The 16,710-nt window shown below is 46.8% G+C and overlaps 7 protein-coding genes across 7 annotated transcripts, besides 1 other annotated feature; 2 read left to right on the plus strand and 5 right to left on the minus strand.

The window, feature by feature from the left end:
• Positions 1-212: 212 nt before the first annotated feature.
• FPSE_11187 (uncharacterized protein) lies at positions 213-1,262 on the minus strand (the record flags this gene model as incomplete). The annotated part of the gene is made up of 1 exon (XM_009264304.1): positions 213-1,262. The coding sequence occupies one exon, from the start codon at positions 1,260-1,262 to the stop codon at positions 213-215; it is 1,050 nt and encodes a 349-aa protein (XP_009262579.1).
• A 492-nt stretch (positions 1,263-1,754) lies between these two features.
• Positions 1,755-2,698, minus strand: FPSE_11186 (uncharacterized protein; the record flags this gene model as incomplete). The annotated part of the gene is made up of 4 exons (XM_009264303.1): positions 1,755-1,824; positions 1,876-2,114; positions 2,167-2,323; positions 2,382-2,698. 4 exons carry the CDS (start codon positions 2,696-2,698, stop codon positions 1,755-1,757), a joined length of 783 nt encoding a protein of 260 aa, XP_009262578.1.
• A 757-nt stretch (positions 2,699-3,455) lies between these two features.
• FPSE_11185 (uncharacterized protein) lies at positions 3,456-6,443 on the minus strand (the record flags this gene model as incomplete). Its single annotated transcript, XM_009264302.1, has 4 exons — positions 3,456-4,117; positions 4,547-5,312; positions 5,365-5,906; positions 5,960-6,443. The coding sequence occupies 4 exons, from the start codon at positions 6,441-6,443 to the stop codon at positions 3,456-3,458; spliced, it is 2,454 nt and encodes an 817-aa protein (XP_009262577.1).
• A 981-nt stretch (positions 6,444-7,424) lies between these two features.
• On the minus strand, positions 7,425-9,150 carry FPSE_11184 (uncharacterized protein; the record flags this gene model as incomplete). Its single annotated transcript, XM_009264301.1, has 4 exons — positions 7,425-8,108; positions 8,162-8,548; positions 8,612-8,869; positions 8,917-9,150. The coding sequence occupies 4 exons, from the start codon at positions 9,148-9,150 to the stop codon at positions 7,425-7,427; spliced, it is 1,563 nt and encodes a 520-aa protein (XP_009262576.1).
• Positions 9,151-10,201: 1,051 nt separating this feature from the next.
• On the plus strand, positions 10,202-12,841 carry FPSE_11183 (uncharacterized protein; the record flags this gene model as incomplete). The annotated part of the gene is made up of 6 exons (XM_009264300.1): positions 10,202-10,433; positions 10,483-10,678; positions 10,729-10,810; positions 10,867-11,018; positions 11,068-11,473; positions 11,561-12,841. 6 exons carry the CDS (start codon positions 10,202-10,204, stop codon positions 12,839-12,841), a joined length of 2,349 nt encoding a protein of 782 aa, XP_009262575.1.
• A 215-nt stretch (positions 12,842-13,056) lies between these two features.
• Positions 13,057-13,446, minus strand: FPSE_11182 (uncharacterized protein; the record flags this gene model as incomplete). The annotated part of the gene is made up of 1 exon (XM_009264299.1): positions 13,057-13,446. The coding sequence occupies one exon, from the start codon at positions 13,444-13,446 to the stop codon at positions 13,057-13,059; it is 390 nt and encodes a 129-aa protein (XP_009262574.1).
• Positions 13,447-14,646: 1,200 nt separating this feature from the next.
• Positions 14,647-15,696, plus strand: FPSE_11181 (uncharacterized protein; the record flags this gene model as incomplete). The annotated part of the gene is made up of 2 exons (XM_009264298.1): positions 14,647-15,101; positions 15,153-15,696. The coding sequence occupies 2 exons, from the start codon at positions 14,647-14,649 to the stop codon at positions 15,694-15,696; spliced, it is 999 nt and encodes a 332-aa protein (XP_009262573.1).
• A 918-nt stretch (positions 15,697-16,614) lies between these two features.
• Positions 16,615-16,706: a repeat region.
• Between the last annotated feature and the right edge of the window lie 4 nt (positions 16,707-16,710).

Below are 16,710 nucleotides of genomic sequence, written 5' to 3' on the forward strand. Positions count from 1 at the left end.
CCCCTTCTGAACCTTATAGTAGGGCAAAGGTCATGTGTGAGGGCATTGGAGTCATGATGCTCAAAAAAGTGTAATTGAAGATGGAAACCCTATCAACAGGTCACATATAACTGTTTGTCGATTTCACCTAAGCGAGTGCTAATAACATCCCTTGTGTACAAACATTGACAGATCAGGATATGTATTGTAGTGTTGAAGTTGGCATAGCTCTATTATTCCTTCGCCTTCTTCCCTGTGAAGTCGTAGTCTACCCAGGTCCCAAGCATTGATCGAACGCGCTCATACAATTCAGAACGACTCTCCACCGCCTGGATATCAAGCTCAGTATAGTCCTTCAAACTTTCAGATGCGTTTGCAGATTTGAGAATTGTCTTGGCAGCCGCCACGTTCTGTTCCAAGTCGGACAAAGCGGAGATTCCTGTGATCGTAGACACCGCAAACGATGGGGTACAATTCTGCGTAGCCTTGATAATGGCATATTGCATCGCGAGGAATGAAAGTGTCTCCCCCTTTCCATGCTCATCTACCCACTGCGCTGCTTCAGCCGCAGCAGCCCTCAAGCCTTGGGGCGCAGGATGCCAGTCACCAGTCAAGCCCAAGGGAATGCCGCCAGTCCTGAGTAGACCGACTGCCAAGGGACTTGAGCAAAAGACTGACTTTACACCCGCAGCGCGGAACCGAGGAAAGCCTCGGGTTTCTGCTTCCGTGTTTTGGAGAGTGAGCTGAGCCCATGTCTGAATAACATCTACAGGCTGCCCGTAACGCTTCTGCGCGAGCATGGCCACTTCTGCCAGGACATCGATGTCGTAGCCTGAAATGCCGACACGCAAAACAATGCCCGCGCGTTGAAACTCGAAGAGAACACCAACAGCCGTCACTGCCTCGTCTATGGAAACATATTCGACGTCGTGACAAAAGACAACATCCAGATACGACGACTGGAAGCGCTCCATGGATCGGGCCACAGATTGGCGAATCCAATCTGGTGAGTAGTCGAATTCATTCTCCTTGATGCGGCCAACTTTGGTCATAAGTTCATAGTCGCTTCGCTGGTATTTGGAAGTAATGCGTGAGTCAGATAGGGCGGCTCCCATGAGCTGCTCCGAGGGCTCGTAGTATGGAGAAGTGTCGATGGTGCGCACGCCAAGTTCGAAAGCGCGCAGGAGGATGTCTACAATTGGAAGGGATTCAGGGTTTGGGTTGAGTTGATAACTGAAACCTGCACCGCCCATCACCAGCGGAGATGCTAGAGTTGATGCCATGATTCTGTCCTAAACTGAGCGCAAATGGCGGTAAAGATAGTGTATGAAAGAGAGGGAAGGACTGTGTATGTGATCTAAAGCCTCAGATTCAGGACTAAAATGTGTCCACGAGGTTGAAAACGCACTGGGGCATTCGGATAAATGTTTTTGCTGGTCCTGCAATAACCAGTCGCGCTTACTTCACCCAATCGTCGATACCGGAAGTTTTAGTATTTATTGATCACCTTGATTCCGTCGCCCTTTGTTGGAAGATGAGATTCTCTTATAGTAGAGGTTCTATAATTATATTCAAGTCACTGTTGGTACCTTGATGAACATTCAGATAAGCTCATGATACAACTCAACTACCCGGTACCGTCATTCCATTGTTAAAGAAGGACACCAGTCACCAGACACAGGAGGAGATTTTGTTCTTTTTTTGAAGCAGCCGATATGACAAACAAAGTATGGAATTCATGAGTTTGAACTAAGTATTGTATTTCTCGGTTCCATTTAGATTTGTGCCGCCCGCGGTTGTCGGCTTGGGTTCCATGGAAGATCGGGATTTATGGGTTGAACAAAGCTTTCAACATCAGTCAGTCTCAATATCTTCCGCATCCGTAAATACACATACCTGTTCTGCCTGTTTGCTAAGCCCTCATACATGAGATACCACGCTGTGAAAGAAACCAACAAGCCAGTAACACCGCCGCACTTGAGGAGCACGTCGTTAGGAGCGCCCGACTCTTCGGTGAAGAGATTGGCTAGGCCGAGTAACAGCCAGGTGCAGTTGACAAGGAGACAAAGTGTCAGAGAAAACACATTCGATTTCATGGAGCACAACGTTATGGCGACTGAGAAGATGAAGAATCCCTAGAGAAGGTGAGTCTTGAGTGAACTTTGAAGTAGCTGGCGGTACACCTACCATAAGAAATAGTCCGTTGGCGTGGTTGTAGTCGCCATCGCTGGGGTAAGCATCCCTGACGTGGAAGCTAGGAATGAGGCTGATGGCATAGGAGATCCAGAAACAGCCATATGAACAAGCGATGGTAGCGCTAACTGTGTTGCCATTGGCGATATCCCTGTATATAACATGAGATTCCATCCAGCAACGTTCTTTGTCAATCAAAAGTAACTTACCACATGCCAGAGAGTATTTGAGCAAGGCCTCCATAAACCAGAGCTGGTCCAATGACGATGTTAGGGACAGTGACGCCACCAGCATTGAGATTGACCAAGGCTGTTAAGAATGTCGCAAAGGCGAATCCAGAAAGACCAAGGGGACCGGCATCTCCAAACTTCTGGCGAAACTGTATGTCAGCTTGTCGAGCTGCATCTTGCTTGGCAGTGGATGTATAGGAATGAGTCTTTGTCTCTGAACAATCCTCTTTCCCAGACCAGAATGTCGCCTCGTTATCTCCACTGTTCTGGTCTTCTTGAGTTCGTACTGGCGACATTTTGTGTCGATTTTTTCTCCACTAATTAGAAAATAATCCCTTGGTCGCAAGTAAAAGAAGAGATGGATATTACGTGAAAAGAAAATAATCAGAGTAGAAAGAAAGGGGATCTTCAAGAAGCTTGTTTCTCGTTTTAGTGGATTCTGTGGATCTTATGAGTAAAAAAAATTCACATCCTAGTCTTCGGCCTCTAGGCCAAGAGAAGACATGGCCGATGCTCGTAACTACTCGCAGTCAGCTCACTATTTGTGTTTATGGGCTCAATGGAAGTGCTGAGCATATCGCCATCGCCAAGAGAATACTTATATATGAAAGCCTCAGCACAGGAGTGGACCAGGTTGTAACTAATGTGGCGTTTACGGTAGTGAAGTGTCCACAACCGGCGTTGATAGGCAACAATGACCAATAACGGTAAGGAATGCGTACATAGTATGCGTTTTCTATAACATACTATGATTCCTAATTCAGTCCTATATTATGTATCAACATCGTTGCTCGTTGCTTGTACGAATTGATTCAGTTCCCTAGAATAAACTCCGAACTACAGCAATTTGTTACCTAATCGTATTTCACAGCCTACCAATAGTAGCTAACCAATTCAGGAAGGCAGAACATTGTCAGAGGAGAGAACCAACCAGCGATTGTAAGCGTCAGTGCACTGGTAATTAAATATATTTAGTAGAAAGAGCAGGAAAGGGCGAGGCATAGAAGGTAAGATGCTAGTTATCCTAATATCGACTTCAGCTCAAAGAGGATACTATGTTTCTTCTGTATCGCAAAAGCAGCTCTTGTCATACCACTGATATGTGGTGAATTGCCCACCAGTGCCTCCAATTGATTCCGAATACAATTCACAGAATGAATTCTCCTGAACGGCGAAAGACTGGCAGTTGGGTTCTGTCAAGCAATATTTGTAGCAATCGTATGCGGAACCGACAGGACCATTAGCCACATATGACACGGAATTTCTAGGGTTGCCCGTGAGACCGCAAGAAGCACCCTCGGGTGTGGGATTCTTGAGATTGTTGACACAGGTCGGGGCTGGCACGGCAGTTGTCGTGGTAGCCTCAGCCGTGGTAGTGGCGGCATCCTCAGTCGTGGTCGTGACAGCAGCATCAGAAGCCGCAGTGGTTGAAACAGCCTGCGCCTGACTGTCAGTGACAGTGAACGTCTCGATGCTGGTTTCGACGGCGACTGTGGTATCAGTGGTACCAGTAGACTCTGCTCCAGATGTCTCGGTAGTGAGTGGAACAGAGATGGTGGTATCGACAACCTCAGAGTTTGCCGTAGCGGTTGTACTTGTGACTGCAACTACTGAGGTTGTTGAGGGACGACATGGTCCTGCGCAAGCGAGGGAGCTCAGGACCGAAGTCAGAACAAACGAACGGACGAGATGGTGAGCCATCTCAAAGACAGTTTCTGGACACAAAGGAAGAACAAAGTGTGCAATGCAAGTTACAAAGTTAGGAAAAGGCAATTCTTTTTATTATTATCTTCGCGACTCACTACCCGAGATTAGACTTGGCTAGGCCCAACTTCTAATCCATCTGTTTTTCGCTTGCACAGTTCTACTATGCAACTATTGATCACTAGCCTGCCTAGTTAGCCTGAGTTAGTGTCTTCAGCTGCATCTGTAGAACTGTTTGTGGAAAACACAATCAATAGTCTCAACGCTGGCACTAGCGAAGTGGACCACTCGACAAGGATACTCAGGGACAGATCAGCAACAATTGGCCACAATACGTGTAATCACGAGCAAGAAACAAGTGGCGTCAGCTCCTTGCCAACAATGAAATATTGCATCTTTCTACAACGTACAGAGCAGTCAATTTCACTCCTCTTCCTTACCGGGGAGCCATACAAGCTTGGGATTGAATCCTGACATGAGGTTGTATTCCTTCTCATCAACCACATTCCCAGTCTCCAGGTCAGTAACAACAATCTTCACCCCGCTATCCTTACCAAGCCGATGCTTGAACTTTTCTGCTGGAAGAACTCTGGTCGCGACAGGTTTGCGGCATCGACCAGTGTTCGGCGGTCCATGGCCTTCCGTTCCTCGCCCCATACCAAGTCTCGTAACTTGCCCGATAAAGTCTGGATTTCCAGTGACATCAGGCGCTGTCGAACTTGCGCTTCCAGTGTATACATCGATCCGGTAACTTGAAATGGTACATCCTACATCAGTGAAGACAACGTAAGGAACGAGCTGTCGCTTTGGTGACTTGGCAAGCGCACGGGCGCTAGGCCCGTCCTTAACACTACCCTGTTCCGGTAAACCTAAAGGAAGAGCGATTGCTTTGCCACCACTTGCTCTAGGTCTATAGAGTCCCTTCTCCTCAGCGGTCTTGGGTGTGGAATAATCGGGGCTAGCAGGCTCGCCATACATGTAGCCAAGTGCCCGAGTATCTTTGGCCATGTCACTGATGGTAGTGTACATCCATCTTCGGGGATCATCATAGCTGACCTTGGTACCTTGATCCATAAAAGGTTGCAGTGGAAACCTAGAGGTGAACTGGTTCTCGGGATTGGAATCCATAAAGATGCCAGCCAGCCGATCCATGTTCGCGTGGTAGGAGAGGAAGATGGGGTCAAAAGCCGTGTAAGTGTTGTCCGCCTATCAAAGCATCATCAGTCTCTTGAATAACTATCAATTTCTTTCCACTTACCATATCGTAACCTACCCAGCCATGGAAGTTGTCATGAACTTGCTCAAATAGGCCGTCAAAGTCACATCGAAATGGGTAGGCCGTGTCGGGTTGGTGGTCAGTAAAATCCACAATATTGGCCCATGGAATGCCAAAATGCTGTGCTGACTCTGATGTCGTGTATGTTGCTTGCTCCAGAGCATGTTCTATCTGGGTATGGTATATCTCAAACAACTCCACTTTCGCTTTCCATCCAGGATTAGAAGACCCTTCAGTCAGGACTTCGTTCCTGGTAACTGTCTCACTGGTCCCATTCTTGGACTTCCCATTCAGAGCTTTGGCATAAAGAAGAGGGTTCTTTCTTTCACCCAGCTGAGGGTGTTGATAGGTCTTTTCGAGGAACATCGGAGGAATGCCAGCAAATTTTGACGATGATACCGATGCCTCCTTAGCATAACCATTCCAGTAAGGAATGGGAAAATCGATCAGTTGCTCAACGTATCTCAAGTATGCTCGATGCCAAAGAAACGTCGCTTCTTGGTAATGCAAACACCAGTATGCATCTATTTCACGCGTTAGCCAGTGAGATAATAATGAGCAGTAAAACAATACTAACGAAGAACACCAAGCTCCTGCCATTTGGTCTTTTTCCCTTCAAAATGAATCTCTTGAATATGAAGGATGTCATCCAGCTTAGACTGATACTCCACAAGCTCCTCTCTGGACATGCTCATGATATCCTTTCTCACTCGGTATGAAATCGGAGGTTCCAGAGGCTCAGGGATGACAGGTTCAAGATGTTGAACTGACTGAGTGCCCTGTTTGTTTTGGATATACCCATTGTTGGCCCAACTTCGAAAAAGCTCGAGGGCTTCCTCTGGCCAGTAATGATCGGGATTGCGTGTGATAGGCATTGACTTAGAGCGAAGATGATTGTAAGTACCGGGCGCTCGCTTCTTCACATCTTCATAGCTGGAAAGGTCCCAATTGCCCCAATACAGCATCTCGTTGACCCATTTTCTACCAACAGCTTCAGAGTCTTTGGCGACCCAATATGGTTTCTGGATGAGAGGCAGGATATCATCCTGCCAATTGGGCATTTTTGTAACTTCTGGTACAGACATCACGAACCTTTAAGACTAAGGCGTTTGGATTATTGCTTGAAAATAGAAGAAAAGGAGATATACAAAGTGCAGGTTGCCGAAAGGGAAAAGGGAAAGGGAATTGTAAGTGGGCGATCCAATCTACCAAAGATCTGCCATATCACCATCCTGGACTCTAGTGTGACCCTTTCTGATACCATCTCGAATGTTCCAGGATAGTTAGACTGTACTAAGCTAAGATAGACAAAGTCCCTGTTAGTGGCCAGCTGAAGTTCTTCTGTGCCGCAACCCCGCTCGATTTATTGATACCTCAACATGCGACTAGTTTGTGCATACTCAAAGTCTAGACTCTAAATTTTGTCTCAGATTGCCTTTGGCATTTATTCTATTGGTCGTTCAAGTATGTGATAGTCATATGCGCTTCGCTTCTCACGATTCATATACTACTTGCGGATATTCAGCTCGCCACACGCTTACAGGTGTTGAACTGGCTTCTTACATGTACTCACATGATAGACCTTTACATTTCGGGAATCACATACAGGTCGTTCCGGAGTTTTCTCTCCTCGTCAGTATTGCATCCTAGTCAGTGCGATAAGCACATCTCAATCCGCGTCTTAACATTTGTCTGGCTCAAAAGAGTATCTGGACATGATAGCATCATAGTCTGCACATTGCTACTCAAAATGGTATAACGCAGACGACAAAACTTCATTAAGAATTATTGAATCAAGTCATACCTGTGTTGGTGGATAATCTCAGTGATTACTCTGAGACCTAAGAAGTCGAACGCGTCAGTCGCGACTGCAACACTGCGACTTTGTCTGCAATGTTACTCATCATCGAAGGTAAAGCATTTCATGGCACCCAATCCAAACTTCTGCATCAACATGTAATTCTGTCTCACATCTATTTCCGGAAGCTATCCAACATCCCCATCACCAGACTCTGTACTGGCACTCGTCTCCTAACCAGCAATCAATAAAGCACCTTCGGGGTGATTGAAAGGTACTCGGGTCCATTCGGTGGACCTGGCTCAGGCATTCCCATGTAGTCCGAAGGTCCGCTCTGATCCGCTACTCTTATTTCCATGGCCTCAAGATGGGACTTGGTAACAATCTTGTTGACCTCGCCACTCTTGAATGTAGTGATCAGGTCCTTGTCTCCCATAGTCTTTGGCTCGATCCACGGCTTCTGTAGATACGGCTCAGTGTATGTAATCGCAGGCTGGGGTTTGCCGGGCCACTCTGCTGTTGCATCTTCAGGCTTGGGTCCAACAATACCAGACACGCTCATGATGATGTAGTCAGCGAACTGGCTGCCGTAGTGTACGTAGCGACCGCCGTTATTCTGGTCGAAAAGATCGCTGACGTTAAGCTCACGACTTCCATCAGTGGTCTTCATTCCCTTGACTGAAACTCGGAGATGAAGACCCATGTTCTTGGTGATATCACCACGGCCGCACCAGTCAAAGACGCCCTCAGGAACAGGGATCATCTCTCGAACATTTCCACGCCGCTTACCCGTAGGATCTAGTAAGAATGAAGAAAAGTCTGCGTCGTAAATGTACAACGCAACAGGATCCATGACTGAGACGGTCACGGGAATTTTGACAACGTCACTGTGTGCGAGGCGGCAGACTTCGTTGACTGCTGCACCGATCTGTCAATCATGGTCAGTCCAGTATATTTTGTTCGTCAGGTCGTTCGTCTTACAGTTGGATCGGAGTTTCTCGACACGTTACCATATGACGATGCGTCACCACAAAGGGTAATCATATTAGTGATTGGTTCCCCATACACCAAGTCAGTCCGACTAACAGTCGCTTGTGCAGCAATGTCAATCTCGGCACTGAGGCTGTTGTTGAGCTGGATCAAGTGAGCAATCGTGCCAGTATCAGTGTGGCCATTCCATTTGTTGTAGATGTCGTAGACTCCTTTCTCATCAACAAGATCATCGCCCTTGATCTGATCCGCAAAGTCGGGGTTCAGCTTCTTGTAGATGTTGAGGATTTTATCGTTCCTCTCAAACTCTTGGTCAGTGGCATTCTCAATTGGCGTCTCAACCTTGATCGGGTTGTACTTAGCCAGTTCTTGCCAGTACTGTCGGTTGGTTAGTGGCAGGGACATCAAACTTGCAGGTAGCCGGGTTTGGGACGGACATACCTCGGGGCCTTCACAGGTAAAGCTGACTACTTCGACATCTCCGTCGACCTTTTTAGTAGACCATTCAAGGTACTCATCCATGACCCAGCGATCTAGGCGGTCAGAAGAGACTTCGAACGGCACTTCCTCACCCGTTTTGGGATCCTTTGTATAGCCCTTGATCTTGACAGGATCCAGACGACCACGTGGTGCACGCTGATTCTTTGGATCTTCAGCAAATCGCCACCGCGCGTCGTCTGTAGGCTGAGTGATCCTGACCTTGGATCCAGTTAGACGTAGGATACAGATATCAAGGGAATACCCACATTCAGAGGAAACCCGACCCAAGTGATGGGCACAGGGGGGAGAGTCTTGTCATACGCAAACTGTGTCGGATTGAAGAACTGGGTCAGAATCGAGCGTCCAGTTTGTCTGCCAGCGATTTCATCATTGAACCAGCCATCGACAGTGGTGGACCATCTTTCAAGCTGTTCACCTTCGAAATCCTTCAAAAAGGCAGGGGGGTTGAATTTCTCAAGTTTCTCAAGCTGCCCAGGCATTTTGGAATGATGGAAGTTCTAAGTACGGGTAGATGGTAAAATTGCAGGAACGAAGATTAAGAGAACTGAGGACAGTATCTTGGTCTTGTCTTTACTGACACTGGAGAAGTTCTGAGTCGGTAGAAAGCAGATGGTGATGTGACTAGCCGGAGATGATATTCCGCCATCTATGATAGATGCGGCATGTGTTTCGTAACCTTTGAATCACGCGACGTTTTGAGGCTGGCTGAAATAATCAACCTTCGTGACCGGTGAGGAGATTTGGTTCGAGACTGGAGACTCTTACATGAAGCTATTGCATATAGCTTACTATCGATGCATGTGCTATACGTGTGATTTGACCTGTCAGACAATTCACCAGAAAACGACTTGTCTTGTGAGGTGGCATTCAGCATGTCTCACACCGTCATCACATACGACAGTAATCGAAAAGGCAATGCCACCAATAGTAACGGCCATACATATCAACAAGTCTATCTCAAGCCTTCACCGCGCCGCTGAATATCACTCAGCGGCACAGCCGAGGTGGAGCTGTGTAACATATCAGGGTCTAGACTTCATTGCGGGGTAGCTGCATTAATACTCAGCCTACAAGGCCGTTTGGTTCCCATCGCCAATGTCTCAGTTACTGATCGTAATCGGCAAGCTAGTGGCCCGAGCCTAGCCATCAAAGGAACTCAGCTCTTCTCAAACAAGCCACATTAGACAACATTTGTCAATCGTGCAATGACGACTGGTTGAGAAGGTTTTGTTGGGATTCTGGACCGCTAGCTATGGCATGCTGACACACTATGAACGTGATGAGACAATACATGTGCATGTGGTATGCGTGGATGGATACGTGGTTGGCCCTGTAAAAGCCCTGCACGATGTCAAGTCGGCTTCATAGGCCGAGGAGTAGTCCATCGAAAGCTGCTGCGATATCCCTGTGTGTGCTGCGGAGCTGACGAACCTCTTTGCAATCAACCGTTAGAATAAATGACTTGATATCTCTGTTGAATATCATCGCATTTGCTATCCACTTCATCTGCAACAGAACACTTCGGTAATCATGACTGACCCCAAGCGTGGAAACTACATCGACCTCAACCAGACACTATGGTATCGGCAGTTCATTAGAGGCTATAATACTGAGACGAAGAACCCGTATCCAGACAAAGACACTCCAGCTACTGAAGCCCAGCTCGACAATGACTTTGTTGACTTTTGGGGTAAAAGATTGCGGGCTGATCCAAAGTTCAGACAGCACAACACGTACAATGAACTGATGACAGAGTTTTGGGGTGAGTGATGGTACTCCCAGCTCTCTTGCATAATACTAACAGAAACCAGACGATCCCAACATCATCCTGCAGACGTATGCTGTCGCAGATGGTCAAACGGTTCCCAAATACAAGCAGAAAGACTGGTTCCGATCGGAGCTTCGCTTCATCTCCATTCTCTTCCCAGCTGATGCGAACCACAAGAAAGATACCAAGACCCCGGTTGCTTCCGTGTCCTGGGCGCCATGGTTTGTCATGGTTGCTGCGTGAGTTATGTATGTTCTTGGTAGGCATTTTGTCACTAACGAAGTCTTAGATCCGCCGACATCCACTCTGAGAAAGACATTTTGCATATCATGAGTTGGTCGCGCAATGACGGCCAATTCAGATACTATGCTGTGAGATACAGACCCTCATTCTTCGCTTGTGTCGTCCAAGTTGCTGATCATTACAGCGTGATCTTATCATGAATGATGATGTTAAAGGGCAACATGGTTGGGTCTACCTTTGCTCTTCCATGGATGCATTCGATGCCCCAGGAAAAGCATACCTAGGTCCTCTAAACGGCCATGTCAACGGAGGTATCGTCATGAAAGAGATCCACAAGTACGTTACATTCAACACTAGTACGAGAAGCCTGCTGACAGAATGCCAGGCCATGGATGCACTGGTTAGTCGGTGGTCGAGGCATGACAGAGATGCTGAAGCCTGAGCTTGTCAAGGAACTCATGGAGGCTCCATGGCTCACTCATCCTGGCTTTCCTCCTCTCTACGGAGCAAGTGTGCAATCTGGAGAGACGATGGAGAGAATCGTGCTTGACTCTCTTCGTGTTTGGTTCTCCAGCCGACGCAACAAGGACTTCATGGCTCAAGACGGTAAAACAGAGGAGTGTCCCCGCAATGTTCAACGATGGGCAGCACACTTTTTTCTGTCAACAAATATCAACATTGCCGCCTCACCCAGCAAGGCGAGGGTGGGTTCTGCCCCGAGCAACGACAACATTATTCCTTCGGATCATTTCTTCAACTATGAAATGTTAAGAGGGTATAGCGAGCTTCTAGTAAGTACCTTTTACTTTTGTTTACCTTGTTTTCCATCACATTTTCTATTTACTATGGTTTTTGTAGACAGCTAACGCCCACCACAGCCTAACCGAAACTTGCATGACGCAGCGTGGCTGAAAGCTCACATCTTGGACGAAACTCCAACCGCTTTGACTACCTGGAACGAGAGCAATTTTCCAAACGACAAGAGTCAGTACTATACCCAAGAAGATTGGTTCCAAAGCTATACCATCCCAAAGTTCGCCTATGATGGACCCTCTTACCTCTGGGCTTCTCGAGAGCTGAAGCTTTGCACTTTGCAAGAGATAAGCGACCCGGAGAAGGCCCAGCTCATTGTCCCAACCAAAACTTTAGCAGGCGGTATAATGATGGGCACTCTTGAGAATGGTCATGAGGACATTAATGGTGGAAAGCAAGTCAACTTTGCTGTTCAGCAGTGGGGTGAGGGAGATAACCCCTGGGTCATTCTTCAAAGTTCTGTCGATGATGCGATGGGCGTGTGGATGGCGCAGAAAATGTTCTTGGGGGATGACAAGGAAGCTGCACGATGCCAGCTATTCTCCGAGGCCACATTCAATGCGCTCCAGATGGTTGATTTCTGGAACCCTATCTATTCCTGGAGACGGCTTAAGCTTATGCAGTACATTCCTGTCGAAGCTAAGCTTGTTGATACACCTACTGTCGATCCTGTCACCGGTGAAAACGTCTTTACCTACGACCTGGAAAGTAACTTCATCGCTGCCATCAAACAGAGAATGGACGGCAGGGGCAACTTGGAGGATCTTCAGGATGAGTGGCCAGAGGCCGAGTTCCTGTGCAACTTGGAGAAGCCTCTTATCGAGCATCAGATTCGCATTTCCAACTACACCAACGCAGTTGCCAACAACCTCGGTGATTCGAAGTGGATCCTGGAGTACCTCAAGCTTGCTGAGTCTCGACGTCGCATGTTCAGACCCATGCCTATGAACTTCTTTGGAAGCAACATTCCTTATTGTCTAGCCATGACAGTTGACCACCCATGGCAAGAGATGACAGAGGAAGGCAAAGTACGAGACATACCCAAGGATGGCGTCGATATTCTTAAAGTTTGGCTTGGTTCGTTAGCGGGTAACGATCCCAACATCATTCCTACCAAGTTCAAAGGTCTCAAGCATCTGAGCGAGTTCACAGACGCTATTCAGGACAGGCTCGACAGTGACGTGCCTGGATTGCCTGTCGTGCTTTTGCCCAGACCATCTACGATGCGCATGGCTTGCCAACGCTCGATCGCTATGACCAACCCAGAGACAAAAGAGCGACCCCATAGCTGTCCTTTCTTGGCAGAGAAGCACTCTGCTTCTATTCATACAGCGGTAAAAGTTTGAGTGTAGCAGGACGCTATGTTCGGGGCAGGAACTTGTTATCGAAATTCTTGAAATAGTCTTAATTACGTCGCTCTGAGTTGACCTACAGTAAACCGGAAAGAAAAAAAGATCATCGCTATTTGTCGCATATGAATTCATATGGCATTACCAGTAACTCCGTGTTGAATTGTACATAGGTAACCAACAAAACTTAAATCCACTTTGGGTTCATCGTCCTAGGCACAGAGCCCCCAAATCTCCCTTGCCAACCGCTCCATCGCATCTATCGTCATCGGTGATCGGATCTTAGGAGGTGCTAGGACAGTAAGAGGTGCCCGGATAGTAGGAGGTGTCTCGAAACCAGATATCTTGGGTAGCTCAGGCCATTCCAAGGAGTTGATGTGGATGGGATCTGATTCCGTTGTACAGGCAGGTGGGGGGTCTTGGCTTGATCGCTTCAGAGTTGTTACACTTGTCGTGCTCGGTGCTCGAGTAGTAGTAGTCTTCTTAAAGCCGGATAGCTCAGGCCTTTCTGAAGCCTTAAGATGTATGGGGTTTGATGGCGGTTTGATAGCAGGTCTAAAGGCTGCATCAATATGCTTGATATATTGACGATTGCGAGTCATCTCGACTATTGTTTTCTGTTGCCTGCGTTTGGTAGCGTACGTATAGACTCTGGATACTTGAGGTAATCGGTTTTGAAGGTGCAGAGCTTTGATGTGCAAGTTGACAAATGATGATTCAAGAGGAGAGTGGAGGCATGTTCAGGTCTTTAAATATGCACATTGGTGGATTTTACTGATTAAGTTCGAATGCGCACACAAATATGAACTTGATGGGGTTCTGCCTACCAAGGTGGAAACTCAACATCATAGTACGTACAACTGAGTTTACGATTGTATCTACAACGACCAAACAAACCTATGAACAACGTCTCTCCTGAGCCAGAGCAAGATTATAATACAGTTAGATTTGCAAGGTTTCAAGCGCCTAGCAATGGATAAGTCGCCCTTACTCGACCCTGACTTACGCTATGATCATGTTTTTTATCCATGGTTTCGAAACCTAATGGAAAGTGAAGGTCAAATTATTTGCATAGGTGAGCCACATATCTTCAATTTGTTTCTACTAAGAAAAAAAAAAGACCATGGCAATGCGCCACCTCCCCAAAAAGCCAGAAGAAAGCGATAAATATGATCAGAGAGTTCGATTTCGTGGCGAAACTGCCACATCAATCGCAAGCCACATGAAATACTCACTTGTTTTTTACAGCCCCATGAGCAATAACTAGAGTCAAAAAAGAAAGAAATAAAAATTAATAGAACTGTAGTGAGTACAATGAATGTATTAAATAGAGGCCGTCGATAGGGTAACCAAGGGGAGATACGAAAAATAGAAGTCACGTGCTAGAGTTAATAATACTGCACTAGCAGAATTGTGATTACAACGGCTGTGAAGATGTTAGCGCACTATCTGGTTATCTCTGTCCTGGTCAAACAGATCCCAACTACCAACCGGCCTTTCACTTATTGTCTACTACCTTGAAAGCAGTAATCATATTTCTAATTCGATACTTATAACTTTGCCCTGTGGTGCGGGCTAGTGCTGACATAGATATACCGGGATCAGAAAAACTAGTTATGTTTTACAACCGAGATTAACGCTGCGTACCAGTCAGCCCAAGGCTTTCAGCTGTTTGGAATGGGACAGGGCGTTTTTCGTTCCTCCTCGTGAGCTCATGTCCTTACCACTCAATTGCATAACAAGCTGGGGCAACAAGCTGGCTTTCTCACCAATTCCATAATTGAAACCATCATACCACTGCCATGGATTTCATAAATCGCTTACTCGGTAGAAACACCGACACCAAATATAGGTATCGCGGCGCCAAACTCCCGACAGAACCTCTGACGCCACGCGAGATTGAGGAGATGCACCTAAAGCTGCATCCTGATACACACATATTCAACGCGGCTCAGCCGAAACAACAAGATTCTGACTTGGACAACCGGGACTCGAATGTGCCTTGTACATCACTAGAAGAACAATTCTCTTCTGCAGCAGCTGATGGCTCGCTACAAAAGGCGCAATCGGAATCACTACTGTTCAGTCGACTGCCGCTGGAAGTGCGCATGCAGATTTGGCGTCATGTAGTGGGCAATCACAAGGTACACTTGACTGTGTATCGTGGTAGATTGAGGCAATCTACGTTTGAGTCAAGTGATTACCAATGGATGCCGCAAAGAGGACTTTTGGGAGTCCCGCTTGTTTGCCGTGCAGCGTATGTATACCACGCGATTAAGAATGAAATGATATTAACTTGATCCCTTAGATACATCGAATCCATTTCATCTCTCTACTCCGCCAATACCTTTTGCTTTGGCTTTGGCCAAGCCAGCTCAAAGTCAGCCCTCATGTCGCTCAGCACCATGCTTCCCAAGCAACATATTCCATTCATTAAACACATCGAAGTTGGATGGCATTTATATGCCGGTGTGAGTCAGTACTACGACAGCCATTCTCAAGCCTGGGACATTACCATAGATGTCCCAGCACCAGAGACCGAAAATCTCTGGAACAATGTCTGCGTTGAGCTGGCAGAAATGTCTTATCTTCGAACGTTGCGGATCGTGGTTTGGCTATCTGGTGATGGTAGAGCAAGGTTTATTGAGAAAGAGAGTGACATGCTTGCACCGCTGGTTACGATGAGGCATTTACAGCGGTTTGACGTCCACTTGCCTTGGAAGCAAGATGATACTGAGCTGTGGAAGGATGCACCGTTTAGGGTTTCTAGAGGTTTCAGGGTTAAGGAGATGTATGGTGTGAGCATTCCGCTACTTGATGATGACTTTTACTGGTCTGGTTCGGTGGCTTAACAAAGGATGTATAGGTGAGCAGTTGGGTTACGTTCAGAAGAGAGGATCAGACTCTTATACGTGAGTTAGCCAGGAAAAGTCTCCAAGTCGAAGATATACCACAGGCACAAGTCTTAATATCAATACAAACCATGATCTTAGTCAACTGCTCCTCCCTTCTGGGCTTCCATCTCATGTGCATCCTTGCAAGCCTGACAGTAGAACTGCCATCGCGTCGCACCATAAACCCCCAGATCTCAACCATCAACCAGCCTTCCACATGTTGTATACTACCTCTCACACGACATTCACATGGCATAACAGATTGCCCAGTTAGCCAGCAATCAATGTGGCAATAGTCTTCGATCTCAAAGTGGCTTCTTCCTTCGAGAATTAATTAAGAATTATTTTGTCACATACAGGCATCATCTTCGATCCACTTTGTTCTTGAACAAGGCCAACATGGCTTCCATCGGCACGATGTTACCAGGAATAGACATCAAAACTAATGATTCCATGCTTAAACAATTTTATGCCTTAACCTTGACGAACTGTGCGAAAGAACAGACGACAAAAGTCCGTTGCAGGGTCTGCCAATGCGACGTTGTGCTAATACCCGCCTTTCCATTCCGCCGAGGATACCGAGTACCACTATCATTAGGGATTATCTTGTTATTGCTCCACCAACAAGCTATGGCAAGAAACTCGTATGTCAACAACGCACCTTTGGGAAATGGTAGGTGGAATTTGTGACATCACCAAAAGCAACTCCAGTTGCTACTAGTTTCTTAGCCAATCAATCGCTTTGTCAATGGAACAAAAGAAAAGGAAGCATAAGTATGCCCTACCATGACAAGACTTTTGTGGCAATTATCAGCAGCCTTCTGTCCACAGTAAAACAGACGCAACTGCAGTGCAACCTCGTGAGGACAAAAGCAAAAAGAACATACAACACCGGGGATTCGCTGGTCGTCACCGACCCAACTACTAATCCAGCGCTTCGCAGCTTGACTATGGGAGAGCGGACGGGATCCC

The sequence above is a fragment of the Fusarium pseudograminearum genome, chromosome 2 (genome assembly GCF_000303195.2).
Source record: "Fusarium pseudograminearum CS3096 chromosome 2, whole genome shotgun sequence".
In the NCBI taxonomy this organism is placed as follows: Eukaryota; Fungi; Ascomycota; class Sordariomycetes; order Hypocreales; family Nectriaceae; genus Fusarium; species Fusarium pseudograminearum.